We start from the raw sequence: 21,498 nt of genomic DNA, 5'->3' as shown, positions 1-21,498 counted from the left end.
CAACTTGTTGTTGAACTTTCTCCTGTCTTGACCCAGGTATTGGACGAGGCTTTAGCTACATGTCAACACTCACAGGAAGCACCAGCAAAGTATTGGCTGAAGGGCTTGGAATAACATCATCATTGTGTCAGTCGCTGTTTCTGTTTTAAAGTTTTAAATCTGATTTGGTTTAAATAATGCAAAAACATAGTGTTGGAGAAGAAAGTAAAAGTGCAATATGTGCTATGTAAGAAAGCTAACGTTTCCGTTCCTTGCTCAGAACATGAGAACATATGAAAGCTGGTGGTTCCTTTTAACATGAGTCTTCAATATTCCAGTTAAGAAGTTTTAGGTTGTAGTTATTACAGGAATTATAGGACTATTTCCCACTATACCATTTGTATTTCATTAACCTTTGACTATTGGGTGTTCTTATAGGCACTTTAGTATTGCCAGTGTAACTGTATAGCTTCTGTCCCTCTCCTCGCCCCTCCCTGGGCTCGAACCAGGAACACAACGACAACAGCCACCCTCGAAGCAGCGTTACCTATGCAGAGCAAGGGAAACAACCACTGCAAGGCTCAGAGCGAGTGACGTTTGAAACGCCATTAGCGTGCGCTAACTAGCTAGCCATTTCACTTCGGTTACACCAGCCTCATCTCGGGAGTTGATAGGCTTGAAATCATAAACGGCGCAATGCTTGACGCACAACGAATAGCTGCTGGCAAAACACCCAAAAGTGCTGTTTGAATGAATGTTTACGCGCCTGCTTCTGCCTACCACCGCTCAGTCAGATACTTAGATACTTGTATGCTTGTATGCTCAGTCAGATTATACGCAGTGCAGGACACGCTAGATAATATCTAGTCATATCATCAACCATGTGTAGTTAACTAGTGATTATGATTGATTCTTTTTTGTAAGATAAGTTTAATGCTAGCTTGCAACTTACCTTAGTTTACTGCATTCGCGTAACAGGCAGTCTCCTTGTGGAGTGCAACGAGAGAGAGGCAGGTTGTTATTGCATTGGACTAGTTAACTGTGAGGTTGCAAGATTGGATCCCCCAAGCTGACAAGGTGAAAATCTGTCGTTCTGCCCCTGAACGAGGCAGTTAACCCACCGTTCCTAGGCCGTCATTGAAAATAAGAATGTGTTCTTAACTGACTTGCCTAGTTAAATAAAGGTATTTAAAAATATATATTAAAAAAATCGGCACCCAAAAATACCCGATTTCCGATTGTTATGAAAACGTTAAATCGGCCCTAATTAATCGGCCATTCCGATTAATCGGCCGACCTCTGGTTAAGATGTGCTATATTAGTCTCCACTGTTTGAGACTTCCTTTTCCTTCTGAAGCATTTTTTGTTTAATTCACGTCCATCATGAAGCTACACACCGAAGAAAGATGTTAAACCCAAAACATCTTGTGTATGCTATCCTTGATACAGTAAAAATCATTGTAAAAGATCACCAGAAACTGTTTTATTGTGGACCCATTAGCTACATTTTTGCATATCTAGTTTAATTAATCATTAATTTCTTCTGTTTTCTTTTACAGGTTCTTGCATCATCTATCAAAAGTGAATGGGAAAACCCAAAGAGCAGTGATTGATAAATAGCTCCATAGCATGGCTGTAGCCGGATGTCCAGATTATTTTCTACACCATCCAAATTATCAGGTAATTAATACATGTCTTTTACTAGATGTTTTGTACCATCTATATTTCTAGAATTGTAATGTGTCAGAGATATCAATTCATTTGGAATAGCAATTACGAATGTTACAATTACTCAAATTTACTACTGTGATGTTTTCTGTTGAAACTATTGGCTTAGACCATAGTTTAACCACACCATCTATCAGACCTAGCTTCAAATATTATTTATTTTCTTTCAGTAACTTTGAGCGTTTACTTGAGCCTGGCTGCAGTGCCAGTTGGGCAGGGTTTTCACTTTTGTGAGTATTCCATTGGTATTTTTTCACAAGGCAAGTTCAAGTGTTAAAACGATTTCAAATACTATTTGAACCCAGGTCTGACATATTTTATAAGCTCTTTATTAGCTGTGGTAATATTCTAGTGTTTGCTGAAGCAGCACCATTTGGGATTTGGAACTCTTATTTACACAAGTCATAAACGTAAAAATAATAAAACGCTCTATATGCATCTAACATATGGAACTGTATATAAAACTATACATGGAGTGGTTAGGAAAAGACTGTTTAAACACTCCCAGTTCCCCTGCTATAAGCCCTCCCTCACCCCAGAGCCAGAGCTGAGGGAAGACGGGAGCGAGAGGTTAAAACCAGAGCCCCACTCTCTCAGCTGGGACGTAACAAAAAAACCTTGCTGTGAATGTACCTGTCATGGCCAATAGATTTAGTGGCAGAGCATGAATGAAAACAGAAGAGCCAATGAATGGCAGTGGCATGGACGCACATTCCTTTGGGCTGAATACATCGATGGTGATTCACATGGTGCCTGGCCCAGCATGGGGAATCTGGACCCGACGTAAGACCATCAGCAGTGGTCTCAATCAATGGATTAACCGGATTGTTTTTTACATTGTTTGTTTCCACGTGCAGCACTTCAACCCCAGTCCAGTGGGAAATAGACTATCAATCAGCCTGGTCACCCGCCCTGTAGAGGAGAGTTCAACCCATCCAGCCCTAAAGGGCTATTTAGGAAGCCTGTGCTGTGGGGATTTTAGCTTGTCATCCACCACCCACCCTCTCCCTTGGGCTTTCATCGTGGTTAAGGCTAAAGAATATAATATGAATAGGCTATGTCCACTTTTCTAGTATCAGGCACACTTGTTTAGTCATGCAGCTAAACACAAAGTATCTCAACTAGCTTAACAGTTCCTAGAAGTAGCTATCCTATGCATCTGATCTCTTCCTCGACGGGCTCATTCACACTGTCAGTTTTTTAATTGGTAAATAATGGGCAGAAACAGCCTCTTTATCCTGGGGTTATATAACTAGTAAATGTTATGGGATTCTGGGCTCAGCTCCAAGGCGGTGTTGGAGAGAGAGCGAAAGAGAGCTGGGTGAACTGACTGGAGGTTTGCCACAGCACTCCAAGGAAAGCTTATCAACTTAATTACTGTATTGAGTAGGACTACTGAACTGGATTTTATATGCATGGAAATGTCTCTCTTTTTTGTACTTTCAATTAGAGCTGGGCGATATGGACCAAAATCCATATCGCAATAAATTGCCCGAATTGATGCAATAACGATAAATAAAAAAGAACAATTAAAAATAAAAAAAGAACAATTATGATCCTTTAAACTACTAGTTTGATGGAAATTGTCACATTTTAAAAATCGCCCATATTAGGAAACGTATTTCATTTCAAACGTCACATTTCTCTAGTTTAGGCTACTTATAGTAATGAACGATATCAGCAATGTGATCGATATTTTCCGGTTTATCATCCCAGCTCTACTTTCAATTAAACACTGTGTGTGAAAGGTCAGGTGTTTAGTCCTGTTATGAGTTTCTGCTTATGGTCTGGGATGCCAGTGTGATGCCAATGAAGGAGAACTGTATCTTCTGAGTCGTGTTCATTAGTCACCAAATGGAAGAAAATGGTCTGAAACAGGGAGGGTCTGGACACAAACGTTTCGTTTTCGGTTGCTAAAGGTTTTCAAGCGTTTTACGTTGCGTGCCCTAATGAACAGAAGTCTGGTTTTTCTTTGTTTGGTAGATCTGGAGGGCCGCATCATGTTTCCATGTTGGGTCAGTCAGTGATGGATCGATAGACTTCTGTCATCAAAGATGGTACAGTATATAATAGTGCAGTACATACGGTGTGGTCTGAAATGATTGACACCCATGACAAAGATGAGCAAAAATGACTGTATAAAATAAATAATTAAAATACTGAACTATATTGTATGGGGAAATTATATTATTTTATACTAATACGATTGCTCAAATAACTACATTTTGTTTAACAAATAACACCCCTAAAGATTCTTAGAAATAAAGTAGCATTGACTACTAGAGGTCGACCGATGATGATTTTTCAATGCCGATACCGATTAATCGGCCGATTTTAAAAATAGATAAAAAACCTTGTATTTTTAATAATGACGATTACAACAATACTGAAGGAACACTTATTTTAACTTAATATAATACATCAATAAAATCAATTTAGCCAAAAAGTAGATAATGAAACATGTTCAATTTGGTTTAAATAATGCAAAAACATAGTGTGGGGAAGAACGTAAAAATGCAATATGTGCTATGAAAGAAAGCTAAAGTTTCAGTTCCTTGCTCAGAACATGAGAACATATGAAAGCTGGTGGTTCCTTTTAACATGAGTCTTCAATATTCCCAGGTAAGAAGTTTTAGGTTGTAGTTATTATAGGACTATTTCCCTCTGTACCATTTGTATTTCATTAACCTTTGACTATTGGATGTTCTTATAGGCACTATAGTATTGCCAGTGTAACAATATAGCTTTCGTCCCTCTCCTCGCTCCTCCCTGGGCTCGAACCAGCAACACAACGACAACAGCCACCACATTGAAGCATTACCTATGCAGAGCAAGGGAAACAACAGCCCCAAGGCTCACAGCGAGTGAAGTTTGAAACGCTATTAGCGCGTGCTAACTAGCCAGCCGTGATTTTTGCCCATCTTAATCAAGGGTGTCAATAATTTCGAACCCCACTGTAATTGATGTAGGCCACCGTATAGGCTTATGATCTTTAATAGTTAATGGACACATGGATTGCGTTCTCACTCTTGGGTTGCTTCTAATAGGTATTTGGGTCACAGTGTCTGCCAAATTAACTTTATTGATCCCCAGAGGGGTAACTGGGTTTTGCCACCAGCGGCAGACATGCAAAGCCAGTGAGACAGTTATGTGAAAGTTCACTGGCGGTGCCAGACATTTTTCACTGGGGAAGCTTTTTAAAGGAAGGACTTTCCAGCCAGCGATCCCAGTTGATTGGTGTTTTTTCTGACGATAGACACAAGGAACCACATTAGATGGCTGTAGATTCCTGATTCGTCTGTTAGCATAGAAATAACCAATGCAAACATTACAATTAGAGCAAGCTAGCTAACTTGCTCTTCCAGCAAATACATGCAAAAGCACATCCCAGGATGCCCCCAATATCTAACAGGCACTGTTACACATTTATACATCAAGACATGTACTTTGTGAACTTGTACACATTGTAAATATGAAAATAGAATACAGTATGTATTTCAGGACTGACCTACCAATTGCATGTCAATATCAGACTGGGAAGAATTTATGTTCGTGATCTCCCCCTATCTGAAAGCATAACCAATGGTATGGCACCTATCGATATGTAAATTCAACCAACCAATAGGAATACATAAACATTGAATCAATACAGTTGATGTCGAAAGTTTACATACACCTCAGCAAAATACATTTAAACTCAGTTTTTCACAATTCCTGACATTTAATCCTAGTAAAGATTCCCTGTTTTAGGTCAGATAGGATCTCTACTTTATTTTAAGAATGTGAAATGTCAGAATAATAGTAGAGAGAATGATTTATTTCAGCTTTTATTTCTTTCATCACATTCCCAGTGGGTGAGAAGTTTACATACACTCAATTAGTATTTGGTAGCATTGCCTTTAAAATGTTTAAGTTGGGTCAAATGTTTTGGGTAGCCTTCCACAAGCTTCCCACAATGAGCTGGGTGAATTTTGGCCCATTCCTCCTGACAGAGCTGGTGTAACTGAGTCAGGTTTGTAGCCCTCCTTGCTCGCACATGCTTTTTCAGGTCTGCCCACAAATTTTCCATAGGATTGAGGTCAGGGCTTTGTGATGGCCACTCCAATACCTTGACTTTGCTGTCCTTATGCCATTTTGCCACAACTTTGGACGTATGCTTGGGGTCATTGTCCATTTGGAAGACCCATTTGCGACCAAGCTTTAACTTCCTGACTGATGTCTTGAGATGTTGCTTCAATATATCCACATAATTTTCCTGCCTCATGAGGCCATCTATTTTGTGAAGTGCACCAGTCCCTCCTGCAGCAAAGCACCCCCACAAAATGATGCTGCCACCCCGTGCTTCACGGTTAGGATGGTGTTCTTTGGCTTGCAAGCATCCCCCTTTTTCCTCCAAACATAACGATGGTCATTATGGCCAAACAGTTCTATTTTTGTTTCATCAGACCAGAGCACATTTCTCCAAAAAGTACGATCTTTGTCCCCATGTGCAGTTGCAAACCGTAGTTTGGCTTTTTTATGGCAGTTTTGGAGCAGTGGCTTCTTCCTTGCTGAGCGGCCTTTCAGGTTATGTCGATATAGGACTTGTTTTACTATGGAGATAGATACTTTTGTACCTGTTTCCAACCGAATCTTCACAAGGTCCTTTGCTGTTGTTCTGGGATTGATTTGCACTTTTCACACCAAAGTACATTCATCTCTAGGAGACAGAACGTGTCTCCTTCCTGCGTGGTCCCATGGTGTTTATACTTGCGTACTATTGTTTGTACAGATGAACGTGGTGCCTTCAGGCATTTGGAAATTGCTCCCAAGGATGAACCAGACTTGTGGAGGTCTACAATTTTTTTTCCTGAGGTCTTGGCTGATTTCTTTACATTTTCCCATGATGTCAAGCAAAGAGGCACTGAGTTGGAAGGTAGGCCTTGAAATACATCCACATGTACACCTCGAATTGACATAAATGATGTCAATTAGTATATCAGAAGCTTATAAAGCCGTAACATCATTTTCTGGAATTTTCCAAGCTGTTTAAAGGCACAGTCAACTTAGTGTATGTAAACTTCTGACCCACTGGAATTGTGATACAGTGAATTATAAGTTCAATAATCTGTCTGTAAACAATTGTTGGAAAAATTACTTATGCCATTCACAAAGTAGATGTCCTAACCGACTTGCCAAAACTATAGTTTGTTTACAAGACATTTGCGGAGTGGTTGAAAGACGAGTTTTAATGACTCCAACCTAAGTGTATGTAAACTTCTGACTTCAACTGTATGTCCACAACTCGAAAACAGCCAATGCAATGAGATTCGTAAATATGTAATAATGAATCATCGGACTATGGCTGCTACACAGCTGTGGACTTAGTATTGAGCTCAAGAGTCTGTGTTAAATAGTATTGTGGTTAGTTTAATGTTTTAGTTAACTGAATAGACTAGGCATATTCCTTGGAAACAGAGGTTGGCCTACTTGCTAAAGTAGTTTCCATTTGTCAAGATGGTTTACAGTTTCAGTTTATACAGACTGTAAAATGTAAATAGGATTCCGTGAAGGCATAAACTCTGAATGAAATAAGTGACATTTAAAGATGCACTATGCAGGGTAACACTTTACTTGACACCCAGCATCATAACACGTTATGACACGGTCATAACCATGTCATAACAGCTGACATAACGTGTCATAACTTTTATAATATGGTCATAACACTGTCATGACACATAATTAGACCTGTTGTGACACATATTGTGTTATTTTACTGCTGGTTATGACGCCTACAAAAGTGTGCAAAAACCTACCACACAAGACAAACATTCTATTACATCATAACCTACATGTCAACAATATGTTTTATATATATATATTTATTTAATTGTAATTGTGACACATGCACCTAACCCAATGCTCTGTTGCTGACTGGGATGAACGCAGGAGCAGGTTTCAGGAGCAGGACAAAACACCCTCTTTTTGACTGAATCCTGATATAAGGGCATGTATGGCATTATGATGCTCATAATTCTTCTTGACAGTGTCATGAACTGTTTTTTTCCCCCCAAGTAAAGTTACACTTGATGGTCATAATGCTTCTTGACAGTGTCATAAAGTGTATTTTCTAGTCCAAGTAAAGTGACCCAGGATGGCCGTAATGCTTCTTGACAGTGTCATAAAGTGTATTTTCTAGTCCAAGTAAAGTGACCCAGGATGGCCGTAATGCTTCTTGACAGTGTCATAAAGTGTATTTTCTAGTCCAAGTAAAGTGACCCAGGATGGCCGTAATGCTTCTTGACAGTGTCATAAAGTGTATTTTCTAGTCCAAGTAAAGTGACCCAGGATGGCCGTAATGCTTCTTGACAGTGTCATAAAGTGTATTTTCTAGTCCAAGTAAAGTGACCCAGGATGGCCGTAATGCTTCTTGACAGTGTCATAAAGTGTATTTTCTAGTCCAAGTAAAGTGACCCAGGATGGCCGTAATGCTTCTTGACAGTGTCATAAAGTGTATTTTCTAGTCCAAGTAAAGTGACCCAGGATGGCCGTAATGCTTCTTGACAGTGTCATAAAGTGTATTTTCTAGTCCAAGTAAAGTGACCCAGGATGGCCGTAATGCTTCTTGACAGTGTCATAAAGTGTATTTTCTAGTCCAAGTAAAGTGACCCAGGATGGCCGTAATGCTTCTTGACAGTGTCATAAAGTGTATTTTCTAGTCCAAGTAAAGTGACCCAGGATGGCCGTAATGCTTCTTGACAGTGTCATAAAGTGTATTTTCTAGTCCAAGTAAAGTGACCCAGGATGGCCGTAATGCTTCTTGACAGTGTCATAAAGTGTATTTTCTAGTCCAAGTAAAGTGACCCAGGATGGCCGTAATGCTTCTTGACAGTGTCATAAAGTGTATTTTCTAGTCCAAGTAAAGTGACCCAGGATGGCCGTAATGCTTCTTGACAGTGTCATAAAGTGTATTTTCTAGTCCAAGTAAAGTGACCCAGGATGGCCGTAATGCTTCTTGACAGTGTCATAAAGTGTATTTTCTAGTCCAAGTAAAGTGACCCAGGATGGCCGTAATGCTTCTTGACAGTGTCATAAAGTGTATTTTCTAGTCCAAGTAAAGTGACCCAGGATGGCCGTAATGCTTCTTGACAGTGTCATAAAGTGTATTTTCTAGTCCAAGTAAAGTGACCCAGGATGGCCGTAATGCTTCTTGACAGTGTCATAAAGTGTATTTTCTAGTCCAAGTAAAGTGACCCAGGATGGCCGTAATGCTTCTTGACAGTGTCATAAAGTGTATTTTCTAGTCCAAGTAAAGTGACCCAGGATGGCCGTAATGCTTCTTGACAGTGTTATTTAAAATATGTTGAAAAAGCATGACTGTAAAGAATTCATTACAACAACAAAGGATTTAAGAAGCAAACTTTCAAAAGAAAGGAAACTTATTGAAATGGAAAAAACAAATTTGAATAAATGTGGGTTTTGACACTCTTATGTAGGTGTCATAACCAGCCATAAAATAACTCAATATATATCACAACAGGTGTAAATATGTGGGTCATGACAGTGTTATGACCATATTATGACAGGTTATGTCAGTTGTAATGACCTTGTCATAACGTGTTTTGACACTGGGTGTCAAGTAAAGTGTTACCAAAATGGTAATAAATCGCCTACTTTCAGTTTGTGGCAAAACAAGCAAGTATAGTGTAGAGAATCATTGTACCATCTAAACTGCTGTGAAATATATTTTCCATCACCAAAAATATTATATTTTTAGCTGTTTGAAGCTGGTGTACAAAACTAAAGGAAAACAGGAAAACACAAAAAACTAAGCTTAAGCAAGGGATGCATAGAAATAGTGCACATAGAATAGATCTACCCCTTCTTAGATTTGCTTTCAATGAGAATGATAGATCTATAACTCACATTTCTATGTGAATTCGTTCGTGCCGCTCAAAAAGTGAGATATTGCAGCTTTAAACTATTCAAAGAATTGAACACGATTACAAGGAAAATCTCTATGGAAGTGACAGAGGTGACATGCAAATTTGGCATTGTGAAGCAGCACATTTTAACATGAGTCAAAGTTCGCATCAGTCAAAGTTCTGCAGAGAGAAATATATATATATATATTATGTGTGTTAGCTATAGGTTTATCATTTGGTCGGGGGCCATGTTGACTCTGTTTGTGTCCCGATTGGCATCCTATCCCCCATGTAGTGCACTACTTTTGACCAGGACCCATAGGGCTCTGGTCAAAATAAGTTCACTATGTAGTGAATGTCGTGCCATTTGGGACACAGGCTCTGGCTTCACGCTGCTGTAGCCATTAAGGCTGATCTTATTCCCTGAAACACATCAGTCTTTGCAAAGCAGTACATTTTTTGCCTTGGGTTTTATAGGTGTTTTTAGAGTGAACGAAGTGGGGATTTTTCTGGCAGAAGCATATGGTTTCCTGTTCCTGGAAGTCAAGCTTTCTTGTTCTGGTTTTTCTTGGAAGTAAATAGGGAAATTCAAAAATCTGGTTCTTTTACTTTATTTTTGAGACACAGACCGACAGGAAATGTTTGGGTTGAGCTGCGTTTGTTGAATCAGGATGCATTTTAGGCATCTAGTGGGTTACATGACAAATGTGCCCTGACTTGTAAAAGAAGGTCAGTGTTTCTCTCTCTCTCTACCAGAGAACCCCAGAGGAAACCGGAGGCTTATCTACATAAACATACAGCAATAAAATCTGCTATTTAAATTGGTATTAGACTTTACCATGATGTTGCAGGGCTAACTATCCTACTGAATTAGGCTACTAGACTAGGAGTTTGACGTCATCTAGCAGTAGAGTAGGCCATTTCACCCTAGCCTCTAGTCCACAATACATCCGTGCACTTGTATTTAGGTTAGCATCCAATGAAATGTAACTCTATGACAATTGGACCACGTATTGTTATTGTTGTTATTCAGGAGAGTTAAACAGTGTGACTTTTGAACGTAATAGAATGACCAATGGAAGTTCAAGGTGGGAGAAATTGTGACCTTTTCTGGAATGTGAGGTAGCATTTAAATGATCCTTAGTGTGAGGATTATGCTGGGTTTATAGAGAGCTAAACATTTAGGAAATGCCTCATGACTGTTAGTAATGCACTATGCAAAACCACAACATCCGTTATTGAGGAAAGTGAACCAGTGTTGAGTATTATGAATATGCCTACCAGAGTAGAACCTAGGCCTAAACATGAATAGGCCACGACTTGTTCAGTGAGGTAGCCCTGCATGTGGAAAGGGGCTGTGTTTATTTTATACTGTAGTGGGTGTACTGGGTGTGTTCGTGCTGGACGATAGCAATACAGGAATGGCGGCTATTCTATATCCACCCATTACTGTGGAAACAAATAATAGGTCACACCTACTCTCATTCTCATCTTCTCACTCTGTGTGCCTCCAAAGAGAGTCCAAATTGAACTCTTGATCTTCTTAATAATTAGTCGGAAGTTTACATACTCTTAGGTTGGAGTCATTAAAACTCGTTTTTCAACCACTCCACAAATTTCTTGTTAACGATCTAACTATAGTTTTGGCAAGTTGGTTAGGACATCTATTTTGTGTATGTCACAACAAATTTTTCCAACAATTGTTTACAGACAGATTATTTCAGTTATTTATCACTGTATCATAATCCCAGTGGGTCAGAAGTTTACATACACTAAGTTGACTGCGTTGAAACAGCCTGGAAAATTCCCCAAAATGATGTCATTGCTTTATTAGCTTCTGATAGGCTAATTTACATTTTTTTAGTCAACTGTAGGTGTACCTGTGGTTGTATTTCAATGCCTACCTTCAAACTCAGTGCCTCTTTACTTGAAATCATGGGAAAATCAAAATAAATAAGCCAAGACCTCAGAAAAATAATTGTAGACCTCCACAAGTCTGGTTCATCCTTGGGAGCAATTTCCTGAAGGTACCACATTCACCTGTACAAACAATAGTACGCAAGTATAAACACCATTGGACCACGCAGCCGTCATAGCTCTCGGGAGGAGACGCGTTCTGTCTCCTAGAGATTAATGTACTTTGGTGTGAAAAGTGAAAATCAATCCCAGAACAACAGCAAAGGACCTTGTGGAGATGGGTACAAAAGTATCTATATCCACAGTAAAACGAGTCCTATATCGACATAACCTGAAAGGCCGCTCAGCAAGGAAGAAGCCACTGCTCCAAAACCGCCATAAAAAAGCCAGACTACGGTTTGCAACAGCACATGGGGACAAAGATCATACTTTTTGGAGAAATGTGCTCTGGTCTGATGAAACAAAAATAGAACTGTTTGGCCATAATGACCATCGTTATGTTTGGAAAAAAGTGGGAGGCTTGCAAGCCAAAGAACACCGTCCCAGCCGTGAAGCACAGGGGTGGCAGCATCATTTTGTGTGGGTGCTTTGCTGCAGGAGGGACTGGTGCACTTCACAAAATAGATGGCATCATGAGGAGGGAAAATTATGTGGATACATTGAAGCAACATCTCAGTCAGAAGTTAAAGCTTGGTTGCAAATGGGTCTTCCAAATGAACAATGACCCCAAGCATACTTCCAAAGTTGTAGCAAAATGGCATAAGGACAACAAAGTCAAGGTATTGGAGTGGCCATCACAAAGCCCTGACCTCAATCCCATTGTGGGCAGAACTGAAAAAGGAGGCCTACAAACCTGACTCAGTTACACCAGCTCTGTCAGGAGGAATGGGCCAAAATTCACCCAACTTATTGTGGGAAACTTGTGGGAGGCTACCCAAAACGTTTGACCCAAGTTAAACAATTTAAAGGCAATGCTACCAAATACTAATTGAGTGTATGTAAACTTCTGACCCCTGCACTTATCAACACACAACATATCCCAAAGCATAGTGCTTCTTAGCAAAGCCCCATGAAGGACCCATGTGTGATTATTCTGTCAGACACTCCCCTTTCAACACCACAAACCTAATATTGGCCTTGGCATGACCTTGTTCAAACCCCCAACCTTACCACTGTCCCTGTTCTAAACCCTTAACCCTGACCTTGTCTTGGCCCCAACCTTAGTCCTGGTCTGCCTTATATCTCTCCCTTTTTATAAACCTGACCCCAACTTTACTATGACCCCTCTCTACATACTAACCCTAGCCTACGATTGAGTTTGTGGCAGAATAGATCATAGAAAAATTTGAATTCTTCTATTAATTCTATTTCTATGGTGTAGAATGTAGGTGGCCATGTTTTGAGATAGCATCACTAAATCACAGTGTTGTAGTTGTACTTTTATTTACTGATCTAAACCCAACATATATTGGTTAGGTCAATAGCTTCTTCTCAGCGTGTCTGAATTGAGCAGGTGCTTGTTTCCAACCCCATTTTAATATAGAGTAGTAATACTGTTGGAAGACTTGGCATGGCTGAGAAGAATTATCCTGTGGAAGCCAACAAAACATTGTCCTAGTCCTATTAAAAACTTTGGGAGCGTTATTCCAGCACGCAGATTTACTTTTCTTGTTCTACGTTGTCCTCTCGGATCCAGCACCTAGGTAACGTTTTGTTCATGGGTGTGCGCATACCACCCCTCTAAACATGGCTGAGAATTATGCAAAAACAAAGTACTATTTTTTGGCTCCCAAATGTTCAAAGGTTAACATTCAGTCAATTGTCAAGGGGGTGTCAAAGGATGTGTGATCGTTGGGCTTTTTTGTTGACAGTCCAGACAAACCCATGTTTTTAAGGTCTGCTCATTTCCCTGGAGGCTTCGGCTGTGGTGCGTCTGGTGCTGTGGTGGGGGGCTCACTGGAGCTGAACCCTGGGCTCGCTGGGACTGGCATACATGGTTGGCCCCTTCCCAGCAAGGATGTCACTGGCTGCAGCCATTTGGGGGGTGGGAGTCGGTCGGGGCTGGGTGGGTGGGATCAGTCACACTCTGGTAGCTGGACCTTTTTAGCCCTGTCTAGTCTGATGGTTTCAACCATGTCCAGACACTTTGCACTGGGATTAGTTTGGAGTCAGGAGGACGAGACTGGAGAGGGCCACCACTATACTGCTGCTGCTTTTTCTCAGTGAGTTGATTTAGATCGTATTAAAACCGGTTTGGGTTCGAAGGGTTATTATTACGCGTTTTGTTATAATAGGCCAGAGGCCTAACTAAGATTGTGTAGAGTTGTTGAAGTGGGCTCCTTCAAGTTGTGAATCATACTTATCAAGGATCGATCATGAAAACCAGTGTTCAAAATTACGAAGAATGTTCGAGCCTCTTCAATTTCACAACAAAACCATTTCATAAATCATATTACCTCTCTCACCGAGGCATTATAACAGCTACCGCCTTTCTGCCGTATCAAGAGGTCTTGGTCTTGACATGCGCGTGTGTGTGAGTGTGGGAGCACCCTAGCAAGCCAAATACAGAAGTCCACCACAGTACATTCTGTTCCCGCGGCACACTGTGAGTTCTCCAATCAGTGATGACATTATGGATAACCCACACTTGTTTTGTAGTGATTTATTTATTTTATGTTTTTGTCCAAGAAGACACGGTGTTCTCTGGAAGTATGTGTTTCTGTGGGAAGCCCTGTAATCATATCAAGTTCTCTGCTACTTGCTGTTTAGGTCAACATCTGAGGCAGAACAAAGCAAAGTTGCTTTAAAGAAAACATCTAGCCTATCTACCGAACAACTAGCATAAACACTGGGGAGAACTCGGAACATTGGCTTTTCGCTTTTCACACCTGTACTATCTCCTTTGGACACCGTTCTACTGAACGGTCCTAAAGACTAAAAAGCTTCTGCTATGGACCAACAGGGAAACCAGACCGTCCGTGCTTTGTGCGCAAGCGTTGCAATATAAATGAACGTGTACATGTTATCACTCATTTTATCCATGCACATCAACGAGTGTCTGCGTTGCCGACCGCTGAAATAGAACAAGGTTCTATTTGAGATGCTTGACACGCAGCAATCTTCTCATTGGTTTTCACAAGCATACAAAGCATACATGCTTGAAAGAGGAGAGATTAATCAATGATAACTAACTAAAAACTAACTAGGCTTCCCCTTTTATCTGTGGATTAATCATTGGAGTATATGAACACACAATTTTGTATGACTCCTGGTCAAAACTTTACATAGATCCAGCAAAAAAGGACCATATGCATTTCAGGTAAAATAACAACCCCAATGTTCATCTCCTAGGACAAACTAGCTAGCAACAGCTTACTGCCACAGTAACTGCTTCCTAGACCTCGACTGAAGACAACAGCTTACTGCCACAGTAACTGCTTCCTAGACCTCGACTGAAGACAACAGCTTACTGCCACAGTAACTGGGAGGCTCCCGAGTGGCGCGGCGGTCTAAGGCACTGCATCTCAGTGCTAGAGGCATCACTACAGACTCTGGTTTGATTCCAGGCTGTATCACAACCGGCTGTGATTGGGAGTCCTAGGGTGGTGCAGAATTGGCTCAGCGTCCTCCGGGTTTGGCCAGGGTAGGCCGTCATTGTAAATAACAATTTGTTCTTAACTGGCTTCGCGAGTTAAATAAAAACTGCTACCTAGGCCTTGACTGAAGACAACAGCTTACTGCCACAGTAACTGCTTCCTAGGCCTTGACTGAAGACAACAGCTTACTGCCACAGTAACTGCTTCCTAGGCCTTGACTGAAGACAACAGCTTACTGCAACAGTAACTGCTACCTAGGCCTTGACTGAAGACAACCGCTTACTGCAACAGTAACTGCTTCCTAGGCCTTGACTGAAGACAACAGCTTAGTATGGAGCCTTCCTTACTGGTTCTAGTTCATTATGCTCTTTACCATGATCTCATATCCAGCCTAAAACATGGGGTGGTTGGGTGGAAGAAGAGGCAACTTGGTATGTTGCCTTTTCATGGTAGTGCCCCACGCTGCTCTGAGGGGATGTTCTGGTTTAGACCAGCAGGAGGAGAGCCAAGTTTAGGCCTGTACACACACACACTCGCGCACACGCTTGGGCGTACACGCACTGCAATGAGATTGTGTTGTTTTTTTAACCTCAATATTGACCAGATTGGTACTGCATGCAATAAGGTCTTAACCAAATGAATGTTCCTCTGCATGTTAGACTAGATAGACAAAGACACACCCAGTGTTCTGATGTGATGCTGAAGTTGTGAATAAACTATTTTGGCATGACTGCTCTGTTGGCTTTTTTCTCAGCAGGACAATGTAGACCGAGCCTCCAATCACAGACCAGCAGATCCAATTGGGCCGAGTTTCCAGAAGTCAACCAATCGGAACCCCCCTAACCATCAAGGTTGGTGTTCTAAGAATGTCAGTACTTAGAAATCGGCAGGGAAATATTCATTAGATTATTGTGTCTCTGCTCAAATTATTTGACAGATGTAGACTAGTTATATGGTGTAAGTATTGATGGTCCAGAACTAGGGTGCAACATATTTGACAACTGTTTAAAAAAGATGTGTAATAATAATAATCACAGTTTTTTGCTCTGAGAATACTAACGTCACTAACAAGATTATGTTCTGAAATGCGACCTATTTGTATTGGAATTGCAGCTTCAGACGATCCTTATCACATTGTTAATTCCCAGATCCGAGATTTGCAATCTCATTTTCTGTATTCCGCTTTAATCTACAGTTGTGTGTGTGTGTGTGTGTGTGTGTGTGTGTGTGTGTGTGTCTTTTCAGTGCATGCATGCACACTTTGATATGGGTTGGGGGTTACTGTTGACGCATTTTATGGCAGAGGGCTCCGTCGCTCATTAAGTTCAGATTAGGATGTATATTCTGGGGCTCTTCCGCTGTAAACATTTCAGCAGTTCAAAGAGTGATTTGGAAAGACATGGGGTGCCATTATAATTAAGCTTTCAATCTAATTGTGCTATACAAATTTCATCTGTGATAATCGGAGCATGAGATTTACGCACACTACTGCCCCAGCATGGGAGGTAAAGCTTGAAGGTTTTTGAACTGTCTAGTAGTGTATGAGAAAGCTTGGTGCTGTCATGGAAATAAATGGAGCAGAAATTACATTGTCATTTTTTTCACTGTCAAGGGAGAGCACTGCACTGGAATTTATGAATGGGGAGACGGATCAAATCATTTTCAGTGATTCCATTACAAATGATCTATAACAATATGAGAGTTAGGGTAAAAAGAACGCTTTGCAAAAATATTTGCCCCAAAATGTTTAATATGTGCAAAGACCTCCCTCCCTCCATAATATCAAGATCAGATTGAGAGAATTAATGAATCAATCAAGGAATGCATTGATAACCATTTGTATACTTGAAAGACAACTTCATTGTTTAGACTATTGCAACTGTACATTTCAACATTGGTCAATATTATTATATAGACCCTTTTGATAACACATTGTCTGATATCCATATAGGGATGGGCATTTTACTTTTTTTTACTGTTCGAGTACTCAAATGAAAAATAATATTTTTTTGTACACAAGGCGCACTCTGGGAAATATATGCCAACAGCGTGCAACAGTTCCTAATTCAACATAACCATTACAGATAACAAGTTGTAATTGCTAAATTGCCCCTTATACAGTACAAGTCAAACGTTTGGACACACCTACTCATTCAAAGTTGTTTTGTTATTTTTACTATTTTCTACATTGTAGAATAATAGTGAAAACATCAAAACTATAAAATAACACGTATTACGTTTGTGAAGAAGAAAAAAATTATATCGTTTTTTAAAATTCAGATCTTTCAGTGGGTGCTGCAGCACCTGCAGCACCCACTGAAAGATCAGAATTTTAAAAAACAATATAATTTTTTTCTTCTTCACAAACGTAATGCTGGGCCTTTATTAGTCCTGTATGAGCAGACCGATGTAGCGCGGGCAAAAAAAATGAAATCGGCAATGATTAACGTTAGCTTATATTTACTACTTGTTATACTTTTGATATATAGCAGGGAATTCATAATCATTGACAAACAATTCACACCATGAAATCAATGACATAGCACAAATTGTCGGAAGAGCGTGGTTGGAGAGCGATGTGTGCCCAACTCTTTGTCGCCACACAGTATTCTATTTTCTTTTGCCTCTGCTTAAAGACCAAGTTTTGACAACCGTTTGAGTATTTGAGTACTCAATTACTCACGCTCATCCCTAAATCCATAGCACAATGTTTACGACAGACATACATATTTCTGCTGTTATGACATTGTTGTAGTGCTATAATCCTCTGTGAAATTATGACCTCCTTTTCCCCAAAACCCACAGTTGTGCTTACAGGATTTGAATAGAGCCGAGGGCTAAGACCTACTTTGTGTTTGTCATAAACCTCATTGGTGCTTAGGCAGAAAGAACAAGTCTTTTGTTGGAACGGCACCCTGAATAATTTGATATTTTAGGAATGAGACGGATTGAAGCAGTTTATTATAGGTTTGCTTTTAAAAGGACTGATATTTGTCAACACACACAAATGTACTGTACAAACTGACCCGGGTATGTTATGACATGTTCTTATAAGATGTTATAACATTGTTGTATTAAGAAATGTATTGATGTCAAGGTATAGTTTTGTTGACATGGCTAAATCCTGTTGCAGATTATCATTTTTCAGATAATTAAGTACGTCAGTAGTGAGAATTAGTACTAGTCCGAAAGGACGTGAAAGATTATATGGATTTTGCACTGGTACTGTGTGTGGGTGTGTGTATGTGTGTGGGTATCATGGTGTTGTGTTGGGCTGTTAATGGGACTAAAGGTTTTAAGTCTCTTGTGTGGTAGTTTTGCCATAAAGTCCTATTTACTGGTGCAGTAGTAGTCTAGTATTCATCGCCTTTGCAGCCTTTCACAGCCTTTCACAGCCTTTGCAGCCTTTCACAGCCTTTGCAGCCTTTCACAGCCTTTCACAGCCTTTCACAGCCTTTCACAGCCTTTCACAGCCTTTGCAGCCTTTGCAGCCTTTCACAGCCTTTGCAGTCTTTCACAGCCTTTGCAGCCTTTCACAGCCTTTCACAGCCTTTCACAGCCTTTGCAGCCTTTGCAGCCTTTCACAGCCTTGTAGTCTGCCTTTAGTTCAGTGTTGTTGCTTTAACTATTGACTTACAATGTAATATGGTCATACCTAGGCTACACTGAAGGCCAAGTGCGGTCTGGTCGCTGAAGGGTTAATACGAGATCTTTGTCATACAGGACTGTGGTATGCTGTGAATAATGTGTTTGGGCTCCATTCTTAAAGAAACCCCATGGGACGCTACCCTTTCTTCAAAAAGATTGGTTCCTCCTCTCTCTCTCCCATACATTCCCATGAGAGGGGCTGGGCAGGTGGGAGAGAGATTAGCAGGAGAGATCAGATAAACACTGCTGTGTGCATCCCAAATGGCACCCTATTTCCTATTTAGTACCCTACTTATGGGCACTGCTCTGGTCAAAGTAGTGCACCATATAGGGGATAAGGTGACTTGTGGCCGTTGGTCTAAAGTAGTGCACTATAAGTATAGGGTGCCATTTGGGACGCAGACTCTGCTGCTGCTCCCCTGGCTAGGTTGTTTGTGAGCAGCAGGATCTCATCCTCATTCTCCACCCACTTACTCACTCCCCACTCCCCGTCACGGATTGAACAATGGTGGGCACTCTCTCTCCAGCCAATCTTTACACCAATGCAATGCTTTTAAATCCATGACGGGGAAGTTCACACTTTGGGAGAAGTGTGGAGAGTTATAATACAGCCTTCAATTATAAGTCATGGTGGAGTGGAGGAGGCTGGAGTTACGTCCCAAATGGCACCCCATTCCCTATGTAATGCACTATAGGGCTCATAGGGCTCTGGTTTAAAAGTAGTGCACTATTAAGGGAATAGGGAGCCATTTGGGACTGAATCTGGAGGATATACATAGCTATAGGCTGAGGCTGAATCTCAGGGGCCCCGCCTCAGCAGGGTTGTTGGGATCCAGACACGGCAGGCCCAGGGAGGGGTTGGGCTAGGCCTGGCAGGGCAGGGCATTCTTCTCCAGGTCCCACCCCCCACCACCAAAACATTTCATTTTGATTTCTTTCTCTCACTTCTATGAGGCATTAACAACATCAACATAGTGAATAATGTTAAAAGGGAGAGATAATTAGACACCTGTGATAATCTGAAGTACCCAAAACGGCCACTATGTAATCTTGTGATAGATTACATAAAATCCTTGAAAGATACCAACATTCTGGTAGTTTACTGGTGAGCTTAGAAAGTTTTCAGTAATATACCCTCCCTTTGCAACCCTAGGCTGAAGCATAGGGCTGAACAATAGGACTGAAGCAGAGGGCTGTACTCAAAATGGCACCCTCTTCCCTATATAGTGTACTACTTTTGACCAGAGCCCTATGGGCCATAGGGTGCCATTTTGGACAAAAAAGCCTGATGGCAGTGTGGGGTTCCCTTCCCCAGCCCTAAACCCAGACAGACACAGTTGCTAGGTAATAAATCCTATCAATGGTACCAATGCACTCCAATAATACACTTTCTAGATGAGAAGCTAACTTGTATTTCAAGTATCAAAATGTAAATCCTATTCCGAAAGGTATTCCTTTGGGGCGGCAGGTAGCCTGGTGGTTAGAGCGTTGGGACAGTAACTGAAAGGTTGCCGGATCGAATCCCTGAGCTGACACGGTAAAAATCGGTCATTCTGGGTCCACTGAAAATAAGAATTTGTTCTTAACTGACATGCCTAGTTAAATAAAGGTTAAATATATATATATATACACTTTGAGCGTTTGATTAAGCCTGTCTGGAATGGCAGGGTTTGCACTTTTGGGACTAGTGTCTTGGTTGGGCAACATGGGACTATTGGCTAAGCAACATCAGTCAAGCGCAGCAAAAATATATTTTTTGTAAGTTTAGATTATTTCTTTTGACAATACAAAACATACTCATACAAACGACAGCACACCCCATCTCCAGAGCCCACATAACTATCCGCCACATGGCCTCAGACTGCACCTTTCCATTGTGTTAACGATTGACGATTGGTTGATTTCCAGTTTTTAAGTATATGACGATTGACGAGAAAAGTATTCTCCAACCCATCTTGTATCTCCCTGCACCCTCATATGCCATGTCTTGAAATATACCTACAGACGGATTAAAGTACACTGTAATACATCTGACAGACAACTTTCTAACTCCACCCATAACTTTATGAATTTATAGTATTCCCAGAAGGCATGGATTATTGAGCAATTATTAGTTTTACACTTAAGACATGACTCAGCCATGACTCTGAATTTAGGATTGTTGTCTCTTGTATAATAAATTCTATACTTTGGTTTATACTGGATTAAGCATACATATTTGTTAACTGTAATTTTGTTAGTTACGTTCCAACATTCCCTCCCATCTTATGCCAATATCTGTCATTTTTAAGTCTTGGTTTTAATAGTTTATATATTTTTTTCTAAGAAGCTATTATATTCTAATGTATTATCCAGCCATATCAAAATAAGCTTGAAACCTGAATGAGATGTTCTCAGTCCAAAATGTAAATTCTGCCAATTGATTTAATCAGAGAGTGAGACGACTGCTCTTAATAAGGTTCATAAGCGTTCTGATTGCGTGACAGCCATTTAAGGAAATTGAACAGCGCCCTCTCTCTCTCTTTCTCCTTGCCTCTGCATGAGACGGATCTCTAGACCAGTGAGACAATGTTGCATGGGGATGTCAGGTTAGTGTTAGCCACTGGCACTGGAGGGAGTTGTATAACTACTACTAGAATTCCTTTTCCTGCTAGATCTCACATGCAAGGCCAGATGTAATTGTGGTCACAACATCATTTAGACAGTCCAGTCTCTCTCTAGCC

The 21,498-nt window shown here is 40.6% G+C and overlaps 1 protein-coding gene across 3 annotated transcripts in view; it reads left to right on the top strand.

Annotated features, from left to right (window-relative positions):
- LOC109901918 (growth factor receptor-bound protein 10) overlaps positions 1-21,498 on the top strand; it is a 77,746-nt gene that overhangs the window by 17,908 nt on the left and 38,340 nt on the right. Inside the window, exons 1-3 of one of the 3 annotated variants that reach the window (XM_031786907.1) lie at positions 1,556-1,659; positions 3,691-3,764; positions 15,882-15,978. In XM_031786907.1, the coding sequence (XP_031642767.1) occupies positions 3,762-3,764; positions 15,882-15,978 (100 nt within the window). In that variant the 5' untranslated portion in view covers positions 1,556-1,659; positions 3,691-3,761. Of the gene's footprint in view, positions 1-1,538; positions 1,660-3,690; positions 3,765-15,881; positions 15,979-21,498 lie in introns of those variants that run through there. The other 2 variants (XM_031786906.1, XM_031786905.1) reach the window with 2 other exon arrangements.

The sequence above is a fragment of the Oncorhynchus kisutch genome, linkage group LG13 (assembly GCF_002021735.2).
Source record: "Oncorhynchus kisutch isolate 150728-3 linkage group LG13, Okis_V2, whole genome shotgun sequence".
Lineage (NCBI taxonomy): Eukaryota > Metazoa > Chordata > Actinopteri > Salmoniformes > Salmonidae > Oncorhynchus > Oncorhynchus kisutch.
This window is presented reverse-complemented; position numbering and strand designations above follow the sequence as displayed.